This window comes from Medicago sativa, chromosome 8 (genome assembly GCF_051527215.1).
Source record: "Medicago sativa cultivar Bolivia chromosome 8, Bolivia_mono, whole genome shotgun sequence".
Classification (NCBI taxonomy): domain Eukaryota; kingdom Viridiplantae; phylum Streptophyta; class Magnoliopsida; order Fabales; family Fabaceae; genus Medicago; species Medicago sativa.
Genome location: NC_140756.1, coordinates 17,309,967 through 17,326,307, shown reverse-complemented (window position 1 = coordinate 17,326,307; position 16,341 = coordinate 17,309,967). Strand labels below are relative to the sequence as shown.

Sequence of the window (16,341 nt, the reverse complement as noted above, 5' to 3'; positions counted from 1 at the left end):
ACTCATATTATAACTTTATCTAATCGAGTTAAGAACATGCAAATAATCTGATATTCATCGAATGGCTGAAATCAACGATGATCGCGTGAATTTCAAAAAGAGACAATTTAATTACTAATTTTTTTATTTGAACAAAAAATGATGAAAGCAACATAAGAAAATGCAGTTTTCATCATTTCATGAAAAATCTTTGAAAATGAGAGAAGTACGAAAACAATGCGAAAATTTATAAAAATTACTGAAAATTAAGAATGAACTAAAAAACAACAATCACAAACTTGAAGGGCAGTGCACTGTTATACTATGGATCACAAACTTTCACCTCTTTAGGTAATGAGTACTTCCTATTGCGGCAACAACAATTTCAGCCGACACAAACTCGCTGCATGCCAAAAACCCTAGCAACACAACATCACATCTACCTAAGCTCCTCTGGTCGACCAATCAAAGGGCATCAAGATCATTCTAGTCCTGCTACCTTTTTTAAGAAAATCCTACTATCAACAGTCACATGGCATTGTCTTATTAAACAACATACACGAAAATCACATTACTTTCCCTCTTCTGAAGCATCACCACTGTTATGTGCAGCTGCGGCAGAGGTTCCTTGACCATCACCACCAGCTGTCCCAGCTTCCGAAGCATCTTGCTTACTTCCACCACCACGCCCGTCATTTGGACCACCACTGCCGCTACCTCCGAGAGCAGCCTCGTTGTGCATTGGATGCATGCCGTTGTTTATCCCTCCGGGTCTAAGTCCCATTTGACCTTGCATAGCCTGCTGATGTAGCTGTTGCTGCTGCTGCTGCTGCTGCTGCTGCTGTTGATCCTGCATTTGATGCGGATTACTGAACTGCATTGGCATTTTTTGGGGGAACATTCCTTGTTGCTGAGCCATTGCTGCAGCCTGAGGATGTTGCATATAGAATCCTTGTTGCATCGCAGGGTGCGGGGCCATCTGCATAAATATAACACATTACAAGGCAATTAAATCAGTGTTATGGAAAATTCTTACGACTCCCAAGGCACAAGCTAGGATCTATTTTTACCTGTGGAGGCAAGGCCGGTGTTTGTGGCTGAGCATCAGCAATTGCAGCTAAATACATCAAATTCTTCTGAAGCTGAGCTTGGTACCTAAGACGTCAAATTCATCACACAACCATAACATAAAACCTCGGAAATGTACCATTGTTGACACAAACATCTAAAAGAACAATTGCTTGCAATGCATATAGATTAAAAGTTATAATTCGACTATCAGAAATGAAGTCCATCATAAATTACATATTATATGCTTTGGTGAAACGTCAAATCAAATGTAATTAAAAAAACGTTAGGGATCAGAGGATGAAGAGACAATCAGCCAGTAATTTGAGTCAGATGTCGGCAGAGTTATCAATTGCAGATTGTGGAAAATAGCGGTTTGTTCAAATTCGACTATGAAATAGTCCTAAAGTGCCGCTATTCCATATTATTTTTTACTAAATAGCGTATCGCAGAACAATAGCAATTTGTTTAACTTCTACTATGCAATAGCACTATAGAGCCGCTATATAAAAACATTGAATGTCCAAAATTTCCAATAGTCCTAAAGTGCCGCTATTTCATAAGAAAAACATGCAGAGAATTCGAGATAACTTACTGGGCACATTCTGCAAGTTTTCCAAGATTTTGATTGTCCAATATTGCCAGGATCAGCTTCTTGTTCTCATCAAGATACTGCATGAAATACCAAGACATGGCTTTTAAATTACACAATGATAGTTATTGTGATAAATAGATAAATGGAGAAAAAACCTTAGGTTTTATCCTATAAATTTCCTAATACATAAAGAATAAATGGACAATTTCATGACAATAAACAGCATACTTATGTACAAATTATTTCTATAATCAAGGAAGAGTTGTACAGATAAGTGTAAATTGTTTTCATAAGCATATTCTTGGGAATTCATTGAAATAAGCAACAAAAAACATAGACATGTCATAGGTTTTTTTTTTTTTCCACAAAGGCAAAGAGAGTGCATTCAATAATCACAACCAAAAACAACATGTGCAAGGAAAGAAAAAAAATACAAAGTTCTGAATTAAAATCAGACACAAAATACCACAGCCAAACTGACTCCGAAGGACAACACGCCAAAAGCAAAATGAGCAAGAACTAGAGCGAATTCTACATAAAAACAACTGCAATGCCGCCTGCCAAATTGCGACTCAGACACGCACAAACATCCCCCAAACTGCAAATGTTGCAGATGAAGAACAGTCCATTGACATGACATTATACCGCCCGACCAAAGCTTGCAAACCCACAAGCCAGTGTTGTCAAATATCAGCTATGGCGACGCCATGGCAGATATTGATGGTGGGTTTTTGGCTATTTAGCATGGATAATTTTGGGAAGGATGGTGGCGCAACGGAGTCATACTCGGATATGGCAGCGCCACATGTTGGTCGGTATGGAGGGTTTTTGGCTCTCTGCCATGGTCCGCCATGGACAACACTGCCACAAACAGAACAATCTGATTTCATGCAGAAGGGTTACAACAAGGCATGAGATTGAGCCTCTTGAAACTAATACAACAATGCACCAACAGGAAATGAATAGTTTTCATTACAACCACATGTTGCACTTATATAGGAATCCACTCCCAAACTACAATTGCATCGCATGATTTATAATCAGCTCACATCAGATGATTCACCATCATCCTGTAAAAAAACAAACTGTACATACGAGCCTTCAGGATACTCCCCTCACACTTAGAGAAATTAAGTATAAGACTTCACTAATACTACTACTTGACTCACAGGCCGGTTGACCAAAGCAGCACAATTGCCAACTCAACTTGCATGCCACCAGATGCATAAAACTCAACTTAATTAAACTATCATACAGCCACATAGAACACCCCGTGCTTAAAAACTGTCCACTACAGACTTAAACAAGTAATCTACCAACACCTACACAACCGAGAGGGTTAGACATCCATTGAGAAATTTAATATTTGAAACCTTTTCTTTAAGAGTGACCAACTCCAAGACAACAATTTAGACTGTTCTAGAATTACATGTGGAAGAACCGCCTTGCCCTAGAAAAGTTGCAAGATTTCTAGCTTTCAAATTGACCATAATTAAGCTACTTGCTTAAGTTCTCCCAAACACATGGTTATGCCATAAGATAAGTATATGCTGAGGGATTGATGGTCTAGTATTGATAGCAAGGGCTCTGATTGATTATAGGATACCTATAATTAATCATCTTGCTTGTGTCTGCTTTATCCTTTCTTTTAGTAACTGTGCAAGGAAGCAATACTAATGCCCTCGAAATTTCAATTGAGGCAAACTGTTCAGATTCTATACACCGATGGCTGTCACTTCTCTCAGCTGTACATTTTCTTCAAATAAAATAAGTAATCATAATCTGTCTATATTCTTCTATCTTCTATCCTAAAAAAAAGTCTACTCCTAAATATGTGGCAGAATTTTCCAGGTCTGTTTTCATTAAAATTTCATGCTTACTCAACGCAGAATTAAAGAGTAAGGAAATTTCCAAGGGTTTAAGGTGTCTATGTAGGATTTATGATCAATAAGAGGTTTTTAAGATAGAGAATCTATCACACAATACAAACTAAGACTCAGCCAGCCCGGCAGGTTCAAGACACTGTTCTCAGCAAGGAGATATAGATATATACAGAATTACAGATACGCCTTTTGGAAAATAACAAACTAACAACAGGCGTCAGTTGACAATGAGAAAGCCGAGAAATAATCAGCACATACAATTGTACAGAGTGGAGGTATAGACTCAATATAAACTAATTTGATTCACACCATCACGGAAATACATACTTCGAGACATCTAGATAATTATCTAAAAACAACTCAAAGATGCACTTCTTGTTCCTTCTTGTTTTCCATTGAGACACATAAAACTCTTAACACAAAAGCAGAAAAAATAATAATACATATTATAAAAAATCCAAACCATTATCTTCTGTTTAACAACCATAACTTCCCAATATCCAAATCATTCCAATGAAGGGAGGAACAATAAAATCCAACAAAAAACATCAAAAAACATGAAATAAAAATCTATAACTTATAATTATAATTGAAAAATATAGGGTTTTAATTTTTTTTGCATCAAATTGAAAAATAGGGATTGAAACAGTGAAAAAAACATACTTTTTGAATCTGCTCAGTGGTTATGTTTGTTTGTTGTGGGAATGAAGGCATCATAGGAATCATTTGCGGTGTCTGCTGCATCTTCTTCTCCTTGTTATCTAATTTAACTGAAATAATTAATCAAAAAAATTAATTAAAAAACCCTAAACCCTAATTAACCAAAATCAACTCAATCAACAATTAACAAACCCAAACCCCAAATAGAAACCTATAAAAAAAACCCATCAAGGATAAAACATAATTAACATAAAAAAAAGTGTTAAAGACAAAAACTTTAACAGAAAGAGAGAGAGAAATAGTACCTGGGTTTTGGTTCAGTTGAAAAAAAAAAAAACTTTGTGAAGTGAAACTGAAGTTGTTTTTGTAACAAGATCTTTGTTGTTTTGATCTTTTAAGGATGCTATGTGTGTTGTTTCTGGAATCAAAAGACAAAGAACAAGAACGTGAGAACAAGGAATAAATTAAGGTACTTTAACAAGTGTTGTTGAGTTAGAATAAAATATTACCGAACCAAAGAACAAAAACTTGTTAAAGACTTAGATTTGGTGTTGTGTTGTGTGTGAGTGTGGTTCGGTTTAGGTTGTTCCAAACTTTTACCTCAAAATCTACAAAGGGTTATTTATATGTCCGCGCGTGCGTATTCTTCTTGTACTTGTTATTGTTGACTGTTGCTTCGTTTGGTTTGGTACTAGTACTACAATGTTTTTATAGACCGGATCGGTCGGTTCAACCGAGAATTGGGTTTAGGATTGGGTCGATTGGGAACTATTGTTGTATTTGTGTCGGTCGGAACTTTATGACCAGTTTTTAATTGAGACAAGTTTGACTCAATTAAATATCGAAGTAATTTGGTTTGACCAGACTTTTGAAATATATGATTTAAAAAACTAGAAGAATCAATGGATTAGAGTTATGAGTTTTTCGATAGGTTTTTTCTGAAAATGTTATATGAAATTTTACGGAAATCTCGAGTGAAATTGGAAAATTTTACTCTATGTTTTCTTGTGTACAATATTGACTATCACAAAGTTTGAATTTAAGTTTGTTACAATTGAAACCTAGCATTGGATCGAAAGGGGTAGCAAGATTGTAAAATATATGATTGCAACAAAAATTGATGAATTTTACACAGTTAATTTTATAGGATCGAAGGGTGGTAATAGGATCGTAAAACGTAAAATCGCAAACAAAATCAAATTATCCTAAAAAAAAAATAGTAGTATATATACATGACTATGTGTTTAGGGAAAATGTGAATGTGGTTAGAAAAATGGGGTATTTTTGGAGAAAAGGGGGTATGGTCAAGACAAAAGGTTAGTTTTTTTTTTCTTTTTTAAATAGTTAAATGTTATTTACATTAGTTTTGGGTTAAATGTCCAAGATAATTACACTAAGCCGGGATTCTATGCACAATATGGATAGGTGAGGCTCGTAAGCTTGAGGATTTTGGGATTTAAATCGAGATTTTGATAACTACACTTGAATCACATTTTTTGAAGGAAAAAAATTCACAAAGAAAAACTATGAGGAGGTTAACTTATATTGAATCTAAAGGTTGAAAGTTTCGACAAAAAAAAGGGTTGAAAGTGAAGTAATGAAACGGTAAAAAGTTAAATGGGAGAAAGAGTAAACTTTTTTTTTAATGATTTGTAATGGTAAATAATTAATTGTAGATATACAAGATAATTTTTTTTCATAGAGTCGGTGATGATAAAAATTTAGGGAGCCAAGTGCTACTCACAATAACAGGCCTAACAAATAAAAAAAAAGTGTTGGATTGCTCCTTTTCTTTTTAATTTTTTTTATCATGTACCCTGATAATTATTAGGGATGGCAAAGCGGGCTGACCCGTCCCATTTAGGTCCGCCTCGTTTAAGCCCGTTAAAAATGAGACGAGCTGAGTCAAATTTAATGACCGAGTCCAAAATCTCACCCCGCCCCGTTTAGTGGCGGACTTGCAAGTTGGCGGGCCGGCCCGCCAAACAAAAAAAATGTATTTTTTTTACAACTTAATTGTTACCAAAAAAAAACTATGTTGCTTTTATCATAAAAATATATAAAAGAATAGGTAGCAAATAAATTTGAGAAAAAAAAGATAATTAACAAATTGTCGAATTCAACATTATAATTAATAGCAAAATAAGGCAAATGCGCAACATAAAACAAATCATAAAATAAATCCAACAACCAAATAAAATCCAAAAGGATAAAATAAGTCTCAAAATAAATAAACTCAACAACCAAGATAAATCCAAAAGCATAAAATAAGTCCCAAAATAAATCCAACAACAAAAATAAATCCAAAAGCATAAAATAAGTCTCAAAATAATCGTAGCAGTAATATAATTCTTCTACTAGGTCAATCAACTTCAAGTCAATCATCATCTAAGTTATGAATATATAGTGCTCCTCCTCCTGTTGTCGTTATAACATAATTGTTTCCAACGAGTTAAGCGGGCCGGCCCGCCCTGCCCCGTGCCCGCCCCGCTTTTCAACGAGGCGAGACGAGCCGAGTCAACTATAAAAAGCAAGTTCAAAACTTTGACTCAGCCCGCCAAAAATAACGAGCCAAACGAGCCGGCCCGGCGTGTCAAGTCCGTTTTGCCACCCCTAATAATTATACTCTGACCTCTATATTTAGCGTGAAGTGCCTACTTTGCTTTGTATGTATATATTTCCTCACAGACTTTTTTTTTTTTCACTCTTTCCTCAAAGACTTTTTTTTTTTTTTAGAAAACTTATTTTAACTTTCGCAGTGTGCACCGCTTTACCCGAAACTTATATCAAGTTTTCCGGTTTATAATTTTACCTTAGAAAACATACATAAAGTTTTATGAGTTTTCTCTTTTATTTTTTATTTACTTTATAGTGATTTTCTTTTTTCAAACCAGAAAACTTTATTTTAAGTTTTCTAGAAATTTTATTCAAACCGGAAACGTTGAAGTGAAGTTTCCTGAAAAACTTTTCTGACATGACAACTTTTACATACCGAAAAACTCATGTACGGGTGAACTTATGCTGGATCTGAAAAAGTCTTTAGTGAGAATGAAAAAATACTGTAAAAAATTAGATGAAAAAAGGATAAAATTGACAGTTTTAATAGTTTGTAAGGGTGAAGTTAAAAGTGTGGGGTAAGGAGTAATTTTTTTTTTTTAGTACTAAAGAGTCGTAGCCAAACTTGAAAGTCTAAAGCCAATACCACATATCACTTGAAGTATCACCTTCAAAAGCTTTATTTCTTTCTTCAAATCTTCTCCAATATATATGACTAAATTCTCACCACTATAATTATTAATTTTTAGATAACTATCTTATTATAAGTAAGAAGTATTAACAATTTTTTCACCATTTGTGTTGTTTTCTTTTCCAATCATGTTTTTACCATTCATTAGGCTCAAACTAAAAATCTTATTTAAGAGATCAGAGTCCAATTTCACTAAGCCAATATAGTGATGTTGGTGTATTATAAAAGTTTAAGGACTTTATGCAAGCTTGCAAATGCCCACATTGTCTGCTTGAAAACAACTTTATAGGTTAGTGAGTGCGAATTCTGCATAGGTTGATGCAGTCATCTGCTGCTTTCCAATTTCCTAATGGCGGCGCCTACTTAAACTATAGCCAAGTTGTTATGCCATTGACCACTACCTATTGAATTTGGATGAAACATGTTGATGAGAATGGCTTTGAAACATGTTGATGCCAATCATGGCTTACTTTATAAGGCAATAGCATCACTCATTCTATAAAAAAGAGAAATACCATCAACCAGCTTGAGTTGTTTGGATGGTGTTGACTTGTGACATTGTCAATTTTGGTGGGTTAGCTTAGCTTATTAATAAAACCATTATATCAAATGAAATTCACATAATTAAGTGAAATTTTCCAATAAATTAGTTTTTTTTTTCCATAACCTTCCTGTTCTTTTTTGAGCAGAATGTCTCCTTATAATTTGAAGTTCGATTAGAAAACGTAAAGTTTGGTCAATAGTTGCTCTAGTTAGGATTTAAATTTGTATTCTTCGAAATTATTCGTTATTAATCGAAGCTCAATCAACCAATTGAGTAGAGCCGGTCCAACATGTTTAATGATCTAAAACAAATTTTACAATGAGGTTTTTTAAATAAAAAAGCGCCAGACATATAAAAAAAATCAAGTTTTTGTTGAGTCCAACCAAGGTTTGAACATGGGTAAGAGAGGTTATGAGACCACATTTTGACTAACTGAACTAAGCAAAAATCTATGCATATGTTTGGATCGACCGTCCCATTCTGCAAACTTGCATGGACAACCAATCTGATCTCAAGATAAAGTGAGAGATCAAACATTCAACCTTTCAATGTTGACTAATTTCTTCCTTCAATTAAATTTTCTCCTTATACAAAAATCAGATATCAAACTTCTGACCACTTATTTAAGAAGTCTAAATTTGTTTCATAGACCAACTCATTCTTGATAGTAGTAATAATTCCACTAAAAAAAATCTAAACCTATCTAAATCAATTGTAGACATTTTGTATAATTTTGTCTACTCTAAGATTGAAATCAAGCCTACATTTTGTCGGTTTATATTGGAAATAGACTTAACACATATACCCAGTCATAATTCAAATAAGATTTAGGGAAGGCAACATCTCTGGCTAGCATAACCTTACTTTATTTCTTTCTCGTGCTTCCACATCACACATATGACCTAGAATCTTATATATTTTTCCTACCATATTTTCAGTTACGTAATATATTACATTAATAATGGAAAATAAGGTCCCTAGACATCGACTCTTTATGTCATGTTATAACAGATATATAATATTTTGAATAAGAGACAAAGAAAAGAAATATCATTGGGCTAATATTTGGCATATCTTGTGCTAACAAATAGCAATTATGTGAATAAATTTTTTAGTTTAAGAAAAAAAAACAAAGAAAAGGAATAAAGTAAGTACACATAAACATATGTCTCCGTAAACATAACTCAGTTGATAGTGAAATGACAGTATGCGTAGACTGGGATTCGAACCCCGAATTCTCTACTTATTCACCATTAAACTACTTGACCACAAAATAAATAAAGTGAATAAACATATCCTTAAAAAAAGTGGATAATCCATAGAAACTACCCCTAGACTAGAAATGCCAAAGGGAACAAGAATTATTTTGAACCTTACATTACCAAAAATACAGCATCCACTAAGAAGTATTTTGAACTGTTTCAAGAAAAAATATACTAGAAGCAATTATCAGGGATGATAATAAGTATCTGATATATAACACAATTTTTATCTCATATATGATATACAACACCTTACTTTCAAGTTCTATAGTTTGAACTATTTCCATAATAATATGCACAAAATAGCTTTTGGGCCAATGATCATCTCTTTGGGTGACAAATTGACTCATCCATTGGATGAATTTTAATAAGTTGACTCATATTAGAAGCATCCTCTAACTCTTCATCACTCTTGGAAATAAACAAGTGAGAAATGAAAAGGGAGAACCAAATAATGAGTGGAGTAAGAAAGAAAATGAGGCCAAAGGGTACCATCCAAAGTTGCCTATTTGTTGAATGATATTTGTGATGCCACCATCCAAGCAAAGATCCTCCAAGCATGCTTATCAACAAAGATCCTCCAACCAAAATCATCATGTATTGCTTTGTTATTATCCTCTTGCTTTCATTGTAGTCTCCATTCTCCAATTTTTTAGTTTGTTCCATCTAATTGTAGATCAACAAAGAAAAAAGGGTTGCCCTGAAATTGAAATAAAACAAAACATGTTTCTCATTTGCTTAAAAAAAAAAGGTATATATATCAAGAGAAAGTCTCATATTAAAATTTAAAATACAAACATGAAAAAAAAGGACACAAAAAAACTTGCTTGCAAGAGGTTTAGAAGAAGAAGAAGAAGAATTGTGGTGTATGGTCAAGGAATTGTGGTGAATATGATATATATTAGAGAAGAGAGAAAAATAGGTACCAAGGGGGCAAGAAGCACATGATAAGGGATTTTGTTTCTACAAGTAATATATACACAAAGTTTGTTTTTATTGAGCAATACTTATCTGGGTCAGGGAGGATTTTACTTTAGATTGAAGTTGTCACTATTGAATAAAGACTATAAAAATTAGGCATAATTGTATACATTATTGGCACTATTTGATGAATTGTAGTTAACTGGGGTAGAAAGGAATTGACATTTAATATTAGTTAAGGGAATAGTTTTTTCATTTGGACAACTAGTTTGTTTGTTGGGATATTGCATTGGACAAAGGTAGTTCACCATTTCAGTTTGGACCCCCCCCAAAAGAAAAAAACTCATTTAAGAGAATATATCTTTGTTTTTCTCAAAATATATCTCCCCCCCAATCTCATCTTTCTTTGACTAAATGTCCTATTTAATTATTGAAGTGTAGAATTTTATCAAGCTGGTCCTCCACATCATCAATGTTTTAACATTTTAATTGAAATTGCAAACTGTTAATAAAGTGTATCCCTTCTTTGCAAACTAAGGTACTGTAATGATATTAAGTTGGTATTGGTAATAATGTGAAAGATGTAATTGATAATGGATTTAGGTGAAAGAATGAAGATAATTAACGTTTTTCTATTCTAAAAATAATGTTGAAATATTGATAATGTTGAGGACTAAATATACTCTTTTGAGGGAGGGTTTTGCCACATCATTCCGATCCTGCCCGTTTCTATATATATATATATATATATATATATATATATATATATATATATATATATATGAAAGATAATTAAAACCGAAAAATGATGTTATTATTTGTTTTGAAAAATATGTGGTGAGAAAATTAACTAGAGATATAAATATCTTGGAATTTTGCATCATAATACCATGAATTCAAGCACATAATCCAAACCTTTGACAGTTTGGCAGGTTTCCCTAGCTAGTCAAACACTTGTTGGATGATAAGGTTAGTCGAAAGGTAAAACCACCCAGAAAATCGTCTTAGACCTCAAAAAATATACAAAATTTACTTGATTAAAATGTCTTAGCATTCTACAATAGATACAAATTTACTTGATAAAAATGTCTCGTATTTCACTTAAATTAATTAAATATTATCTAAATTGTACCTGATAAAAAAAAACACCATATTCTAGTAATTTTACTAAAACACTATTATGAGCTTCAAAATGATCTTATCTTAAAATTCGTCTTAAGACTCAATATATGTTGGGTCGTCTGGTTGAATGATGAGCGCTATTATTGAGTCTCAATCACGAGCTTTTCATGCAGCTAGGCAACTAAAAAGTTAAAGTTTAAAGAATACCTTCCCTTCAACTCATGGCAATATCATTTGAAAGATTCCGACCATGGATAGAGTTGAGGAAGGAAGGAAAATTTGCAGTAAAGACAATTGTCATGACTACTACTTTTGATTAACATGTTCTGTATTGCTAAGCTACACATGACACATGTCATTAATATTACAATAGCAGGTTTTTAGTTTTTCATTTGTTGATACTACTAATCCAACATAGAATCTGTAAAATTCAAGGTCTAATGGTTTACACAGTCAAAATCACACTACTTTTGTCCTTGAATAGAAGTCATTTTGATCAATTTACAAAATTAAGAAAATTTAACTAAATTTTATTTACAATGTATATTGATATTCTTAAATCGTCCTTCAATTATGACCACTACAACATCATAGAAATTACTTACATGATTCACAATTTCAACACTAAAACTAACAAGATCATCTTGAAAATCATTTTAAATCCAGCTCTATCAATCAAGTCAGATATATTTGGAAAACAAAATATGAACCTCTTCAATTTCATGAGGAAACAAACTGTTTGGTGTGTTTGAATGTGAACTCAATTTGAAACTAGGTATTGCATCATGAAGATTATAGTAGAAAGATTAGTTAGAACTAGATTTCTTAGACAGCAAGTTACCTTGCTAAATAGTTAGTTTCAGTGATCCTATGTGATTACTTGCACAATAAGCTACAGTAGAACTTCATTTGTATATAAATAGAGGTTGTACAATCATTATCAATCAATGAATTCACTATTTTCATTCACATAAGACTAGGATCCCACAATCGCAGAAGGAAGTGAGCTTCAAAACTTACACAAAAAATGCAAGCAAGTTCCAGATTCTCTGGAGACATTTGTACGGTAAATTAACAAAATGGCATTTCTGGTATCAATTGAAACATAATTTATCGTTTTTGTTCGCTTTGAGATTGGATACCAAGGGAACACCTCTGACACAGGTAGTGCAAGCGGCGGTGCGTCTGGTGGTTTCGCAAGGGAGCACCCATTACATTTGACTTGGTCGATCTACACTACTTGCTAAATACACAATTAGTAAGTATAATTTAGTAAGTATAATTTACGTTTTCTAAAGTTTCATTACTGTTACAATCTAATTAAACAGTGGGAAAAAGCGAGGCCTTACAAAACTAAGAAACTAAGTTTTCACACCATATATTGATGTTTGTTATAGGAGAAGCCACATGACTCATTTGTAACAACAACAATAACAACCAAGCCTTATCCTACTAAATATACACATATCAAAGAAACTAAATTAAGATAAGTTCTCAATTTTGAGAATGAGAATTCAAATAAAATATACACAAGCTATAATCAAATGTTGTCGCACGGTGTTACCTTAGGATTCTTATGATTGTTTATCATCCATTGAACTGCCATAAATATATGAACCAAATCCCCAAAATGTAATCACGAGGGACAGGATCTTGAAACCACTCATTGGATCATGCAACAGTATAACAGCCGCAATGCTTGTTATTGGTGTTCTAACTGCATTAAGTACACCAGCTAGCACAGTTGAGGCCAAGAAAATTACAGCAGTTGCCCCTAAAACCCCGAACTGAAAAGTTACTACACTCCAAATGAGAACAAGATAATAAGCACTTTTACCACCTTTGAAACTGGTAGCCTCAGTGGTCATTCTTTGAAAATCACCACTTACAAATGTCCCTACACTGGTAAACAGAAATGCAAATAATGAAACCATGATTTGCTGCTCCAAAACAACGACGAAGGATCGTCTTCCCAGTAGCTTCACGAAAATCAGCTCGGAGAGGGCGAAAATAAGGCCGTGAAGAGCAGAAGCCAAAACATCCCAAACCAATCCCATGATGTATTCACTGTTACTGACATTATCATATCGGTCTGAACTTGAATCCAAGGCAATGATAGTCAATCCAGCAGTTATGACAAAAAGTGCATTTATTATAGAAGCATTCATTCTGTTGTTTACGAGAATGTATCCAAAAAGTGCTGAAAACACGAGGGAGGATGACGCCACAAGAGCAGCAGTAGAGGCAGGTAGGTAAGCATAGGCATAAGCATACATGAGATTATCAGCAGCGCTTAAGAAACCCAGAACAACGTAAGAAATAAACAGTATTAAGCTGAGAGGAGTAGGAAAGGTTTTAGTAACGAAGTATGTAGGAAGCAGTATCAATGCAATTAGAGGCCACCCTGCAACGGCAACCCAAGATATGATCCACTTGCTCTGTCCGCCGTTTGCGTAATAAACACGGGATAGAATGCTTGAAGCAGGAAATGCAACCACCATTGCAATGATTCCAAGAACAAGAAGAATCCAATAAGGGATTGGTTTTCTTTTGTATGCTGCAATCATCATGGTTTTGTATTTTGAAATCTGATCCATGAGTGACTCCGATGGAATTGATTCTTCTGCTGCCTCCATACTTTCTGCTAGTACGGTATAATAATCATTTAGAACTCAGTGATTAATTACTCTTATGGCATCAAGTGGATATAAACTTTTCTTTTGGTATTAAAATAAGCAACTCTTTTTAAGAAAAGATAGAAACAGAAGGGAAACTACATACATGGAATGGAACAAATAGTCGAATAACTTAAGATTCAGCAAAACACAATGGTTTGTTCCTTGTACATTTAACATAGCTCAGATCAATGTGTATGAATGATACAACACTATACATGTATGCCTAGATATCAAGCAAAAAGGGTTTATTTTCCAACTCTTGGTTGATTTAGAGAACAATTCAACTATTTGAGATATTGTAATATAATACTTTACTCAATTTCCTGGGATCATCAAATAAAATCATGTACTAATATGAGCTAAATGAAGATCTAAAACTATATGGATAAAGAATATGAGTATGCATTGGATAGCTCTGACTGTTGAGGTGAGTTGGAAATTATGTAGAGTTGAGGCCATATGTTCATGTCGTCCTAATAATTAGCAAACGCCTGGAGCAGGTAGCTCGGTCGGTGAGTTGAAGAAGTTTCAAACCCTAACATAATCTCTAATTTACTATCATTTGAACATCAATTTGGGATTACAAAATTCGACAACATTTTAAACAGTTTAACGCAAGCCATACGTGTGGTTAATGAAGTTTTAGATTTGGTTAATAGAATTGTCGCAACTTATTAATCATCTGTTTAACTTTATAAACCAAAAACTTATACATGATTAACCTTGATTTTCAAGTGTTCAAATCTACGTGTAATTAGAATAATTGAAATCGTAGTTAAAAATGTTTAAATTCCTTTAGTCGATGGTTCATGAGATATTGAATCTTGCTATAGCCATTAACCATTCGTTGAAATGCGTTAACCACACGTGTGAACTGATATTCAAATAACATTTATAAGCAAAAAACTCTATTGAAGACCTAATATGTCGATTGAAAGAAAATGAGAAGGTGAAAAACATCATCTGATCATTATTATTATTAGCAAAAAATCACTTTTTAGATTAACTAGATACATCAGTTATTCAATGAATCTAAAAAGTGATTTTTTTATTCATTCCCTATAGTGAGTCAGGTGCTATGAAGCACACTCTGAGACACGAACACACTGATACCATTAATAATTTGTGAAAATGACATAATTCAATGTAATCATATGTGTCGATGATGTGTCACATACATATCCGACACCAGGACGCGCCTAATCCGATAAGAGTAGCTGAGCTTCCTAGGTCATGTAACTAACTACTGAGATATATCTGGCACAGTAAAACCAGTGTGAACAAGCGAATTATGAATTTGCATATTTCACAAAGAAAGAACTAACAGAGCACCGACACAAAAACTTAATAATAATTGTATAGAAGCAGTAATAATTTCATTGATGATCCCAGAAAGTGAAAAATAATAGAAAATTTAAAGATATAATGAAACAAAACAAACCAGGTTGAAGCAGTGAGGCAGACAGCATGACAGACAGTTGGGTTCAGGAGAAGAAGGTGAGACTGCGACACTGATTTCTCAAATGGAAGGAGGAGCTGGTTGGTTAAGACGCTTTTAACTTTGACATTTCAAGTTTTAATAAAAAATTAATTAAATTAAGAGAAATCCACGTGGCATGATATGGTACATACGATACTGGTTTAGGAAAATTATTAATAATCCCGATCCGTTACATTATTTTTTTTTTTTTTTTGAGAGACCGATCCGTTACATTATTGATGTTTCATGCTTTAGTTGTTGGTCCAGGAGATTAGTAATTCTTTGTTTTTTAAATATTGATTGAATTTTTTTTTAGCTGAATTAAGAGGAGTACATGCATGAGGTGGAACGCAGACATCCTAACTAGGTTCTTCATCCTCTGCCACCAACCTCATAAATAAATATTGATTGATTGATTGCGAAAATTAATTGAGCAAGAATAAAATAAATAGCAAAAAGATGGGTACACACGTGTCCGTCTTTCCGTTTTTTTTTATTGCGCTCACTAACGTTTGAAAATTATGAACGGTGTTTTTTTATGAAATTTTGATTTTAATTAAAATTAAAAATATAAATGTTTGTTTCTTTCAAATTATAACAAACTAAACTAACTATGATTATATATTTCAATGACACCAACAATATAACAAACAAAATATAATCTAAATTTTTATTAATGACACCAACAACAATCGTTATTATACAAAAAATTGTTTAAGGTCTAATTGAGATAATGAAAAAGTAAGTATAAATATATTCATCTAGTTTGTTACATTTTTTAAAAGATAAAGCAAAAAAAATTGGACATATGTTCACTTATATCGAGTTTGTTACACTTTTATTTTCATATTTAAATTTATTTTTATCAATTTGTTACATGTGTTATTTGTATTAAAACTTGA

General features: G+C 33.2%; 2 protein-coding genes and 1 long non-coding RNA gene across 7 annotated transcripts; all 3 read right to left on the bottom strand.

Moving 5' to 3' along the window:
- Positions 1 to 209: 209 nt before the first annotated feature.
- On the bottom strand, positions 210 to 4,862 carry LOC146897443 (GRF1-interacting factor 3-like). 3 transcript variants are annotated; one of them, XM_085734550.1, is made up of 6 exons: positions 4,786 to 4,862; positions 4,491 to 4,603; positions 4,189 to 4,295; positions 1,643 to 1,719; positions 1,050 to 1,134; positions 210 to 958 (listed from the first exon to the last, which is right to left on the bottom strand). In XM_085734550.1, the coding sequence occupies exons 3-6, from the start codon at positions 4,267 to 4,269 to the stop codon at positions 551 to 553; spliced, it is 651 nt and encodes a 216-aa protein (XP_085590676.1). In that variant the 5' UTR covers positions 4,270 to 4,295; positions 4,491 to 4,603; positions 4,786 to 4,862; the 3' UTR covers positions 210 to 550. The 3 variants fall into 3 exon arrangements, with proteins under 3 accessions (XP_085590676.1, XP_085590675.1, XP_085590677.1); XM_085734549.1 differs by lacking the exon at positions 4,786 to 4,862 and adding an exon at positions 4,695 to 4,777; XM_085734551.1 differs by lacking the exons at positions 4,491 to 4,603; positions 4,786 to 4,862 and adding an exon at positions 4,695 to 4,777.
- Positions 4,863 to 9,328: 4,466 nt separating this feature from the next.
- On the bottom strand, positions 9,329 to 10,472 carry LOC146897442 (uncharacterized). Its single transcript, XR_015022319.1, has 2 exons — positions 10,066 to 10,472; positions 9,329 to 9,938 (listed from the first exon to the last, which is right to left on the bottom strand). It is a non-coding gene; the product is annotated as an uncharacterized LOC146897442 (long non-coding RNA).
- Positions 10,473 to 12,635: 2,163 nt separating this feature from the next.
- On the bottom strand, positions 12,636 to 15,484 carry PUP5 (purine permease 5). Of its 3 annotated transcripts, XM_085734546.1 has the most exons (3): positions 15,401 to 15,484; positions 15,138 to 15,216; positions 12,636 to 13,922 (listed from the first exon to the last, which is right to left on the bottom strand). In XM_085734546.1, the coding sequence occupies exon 3, from the start codon at positions 13,915 to 13,917 to the stop codon at positions 12,856 to 12,858; it is 1,062 nt and encodes a 353-aa protein (XP_085590672.1). In that variant the 5' UTR covers positions 13,918 to 13,922; positions 15,138 to 15,216; positions 15,401 to 15,484; the 3' UTR covers positions 12,636 to 12,855. The 3 variants fall into 3 exon arrangements, with proteins under 3 accessions (XP_085590672.1, XP_085590671.1, XP_085590674.1); XM_085734545.1 differs by lacking the exon at positions 15,138 to 15,216; XM_085734548.1 differs by lacking the exons at positions 15,138 to 15,216; positions 15,401 to 15,484 and adding an exon at positions 14,063 to 14,177.
- Between the last annotated feature and the right edge of the window lie 857 nt (positions 15,485 to 16,341).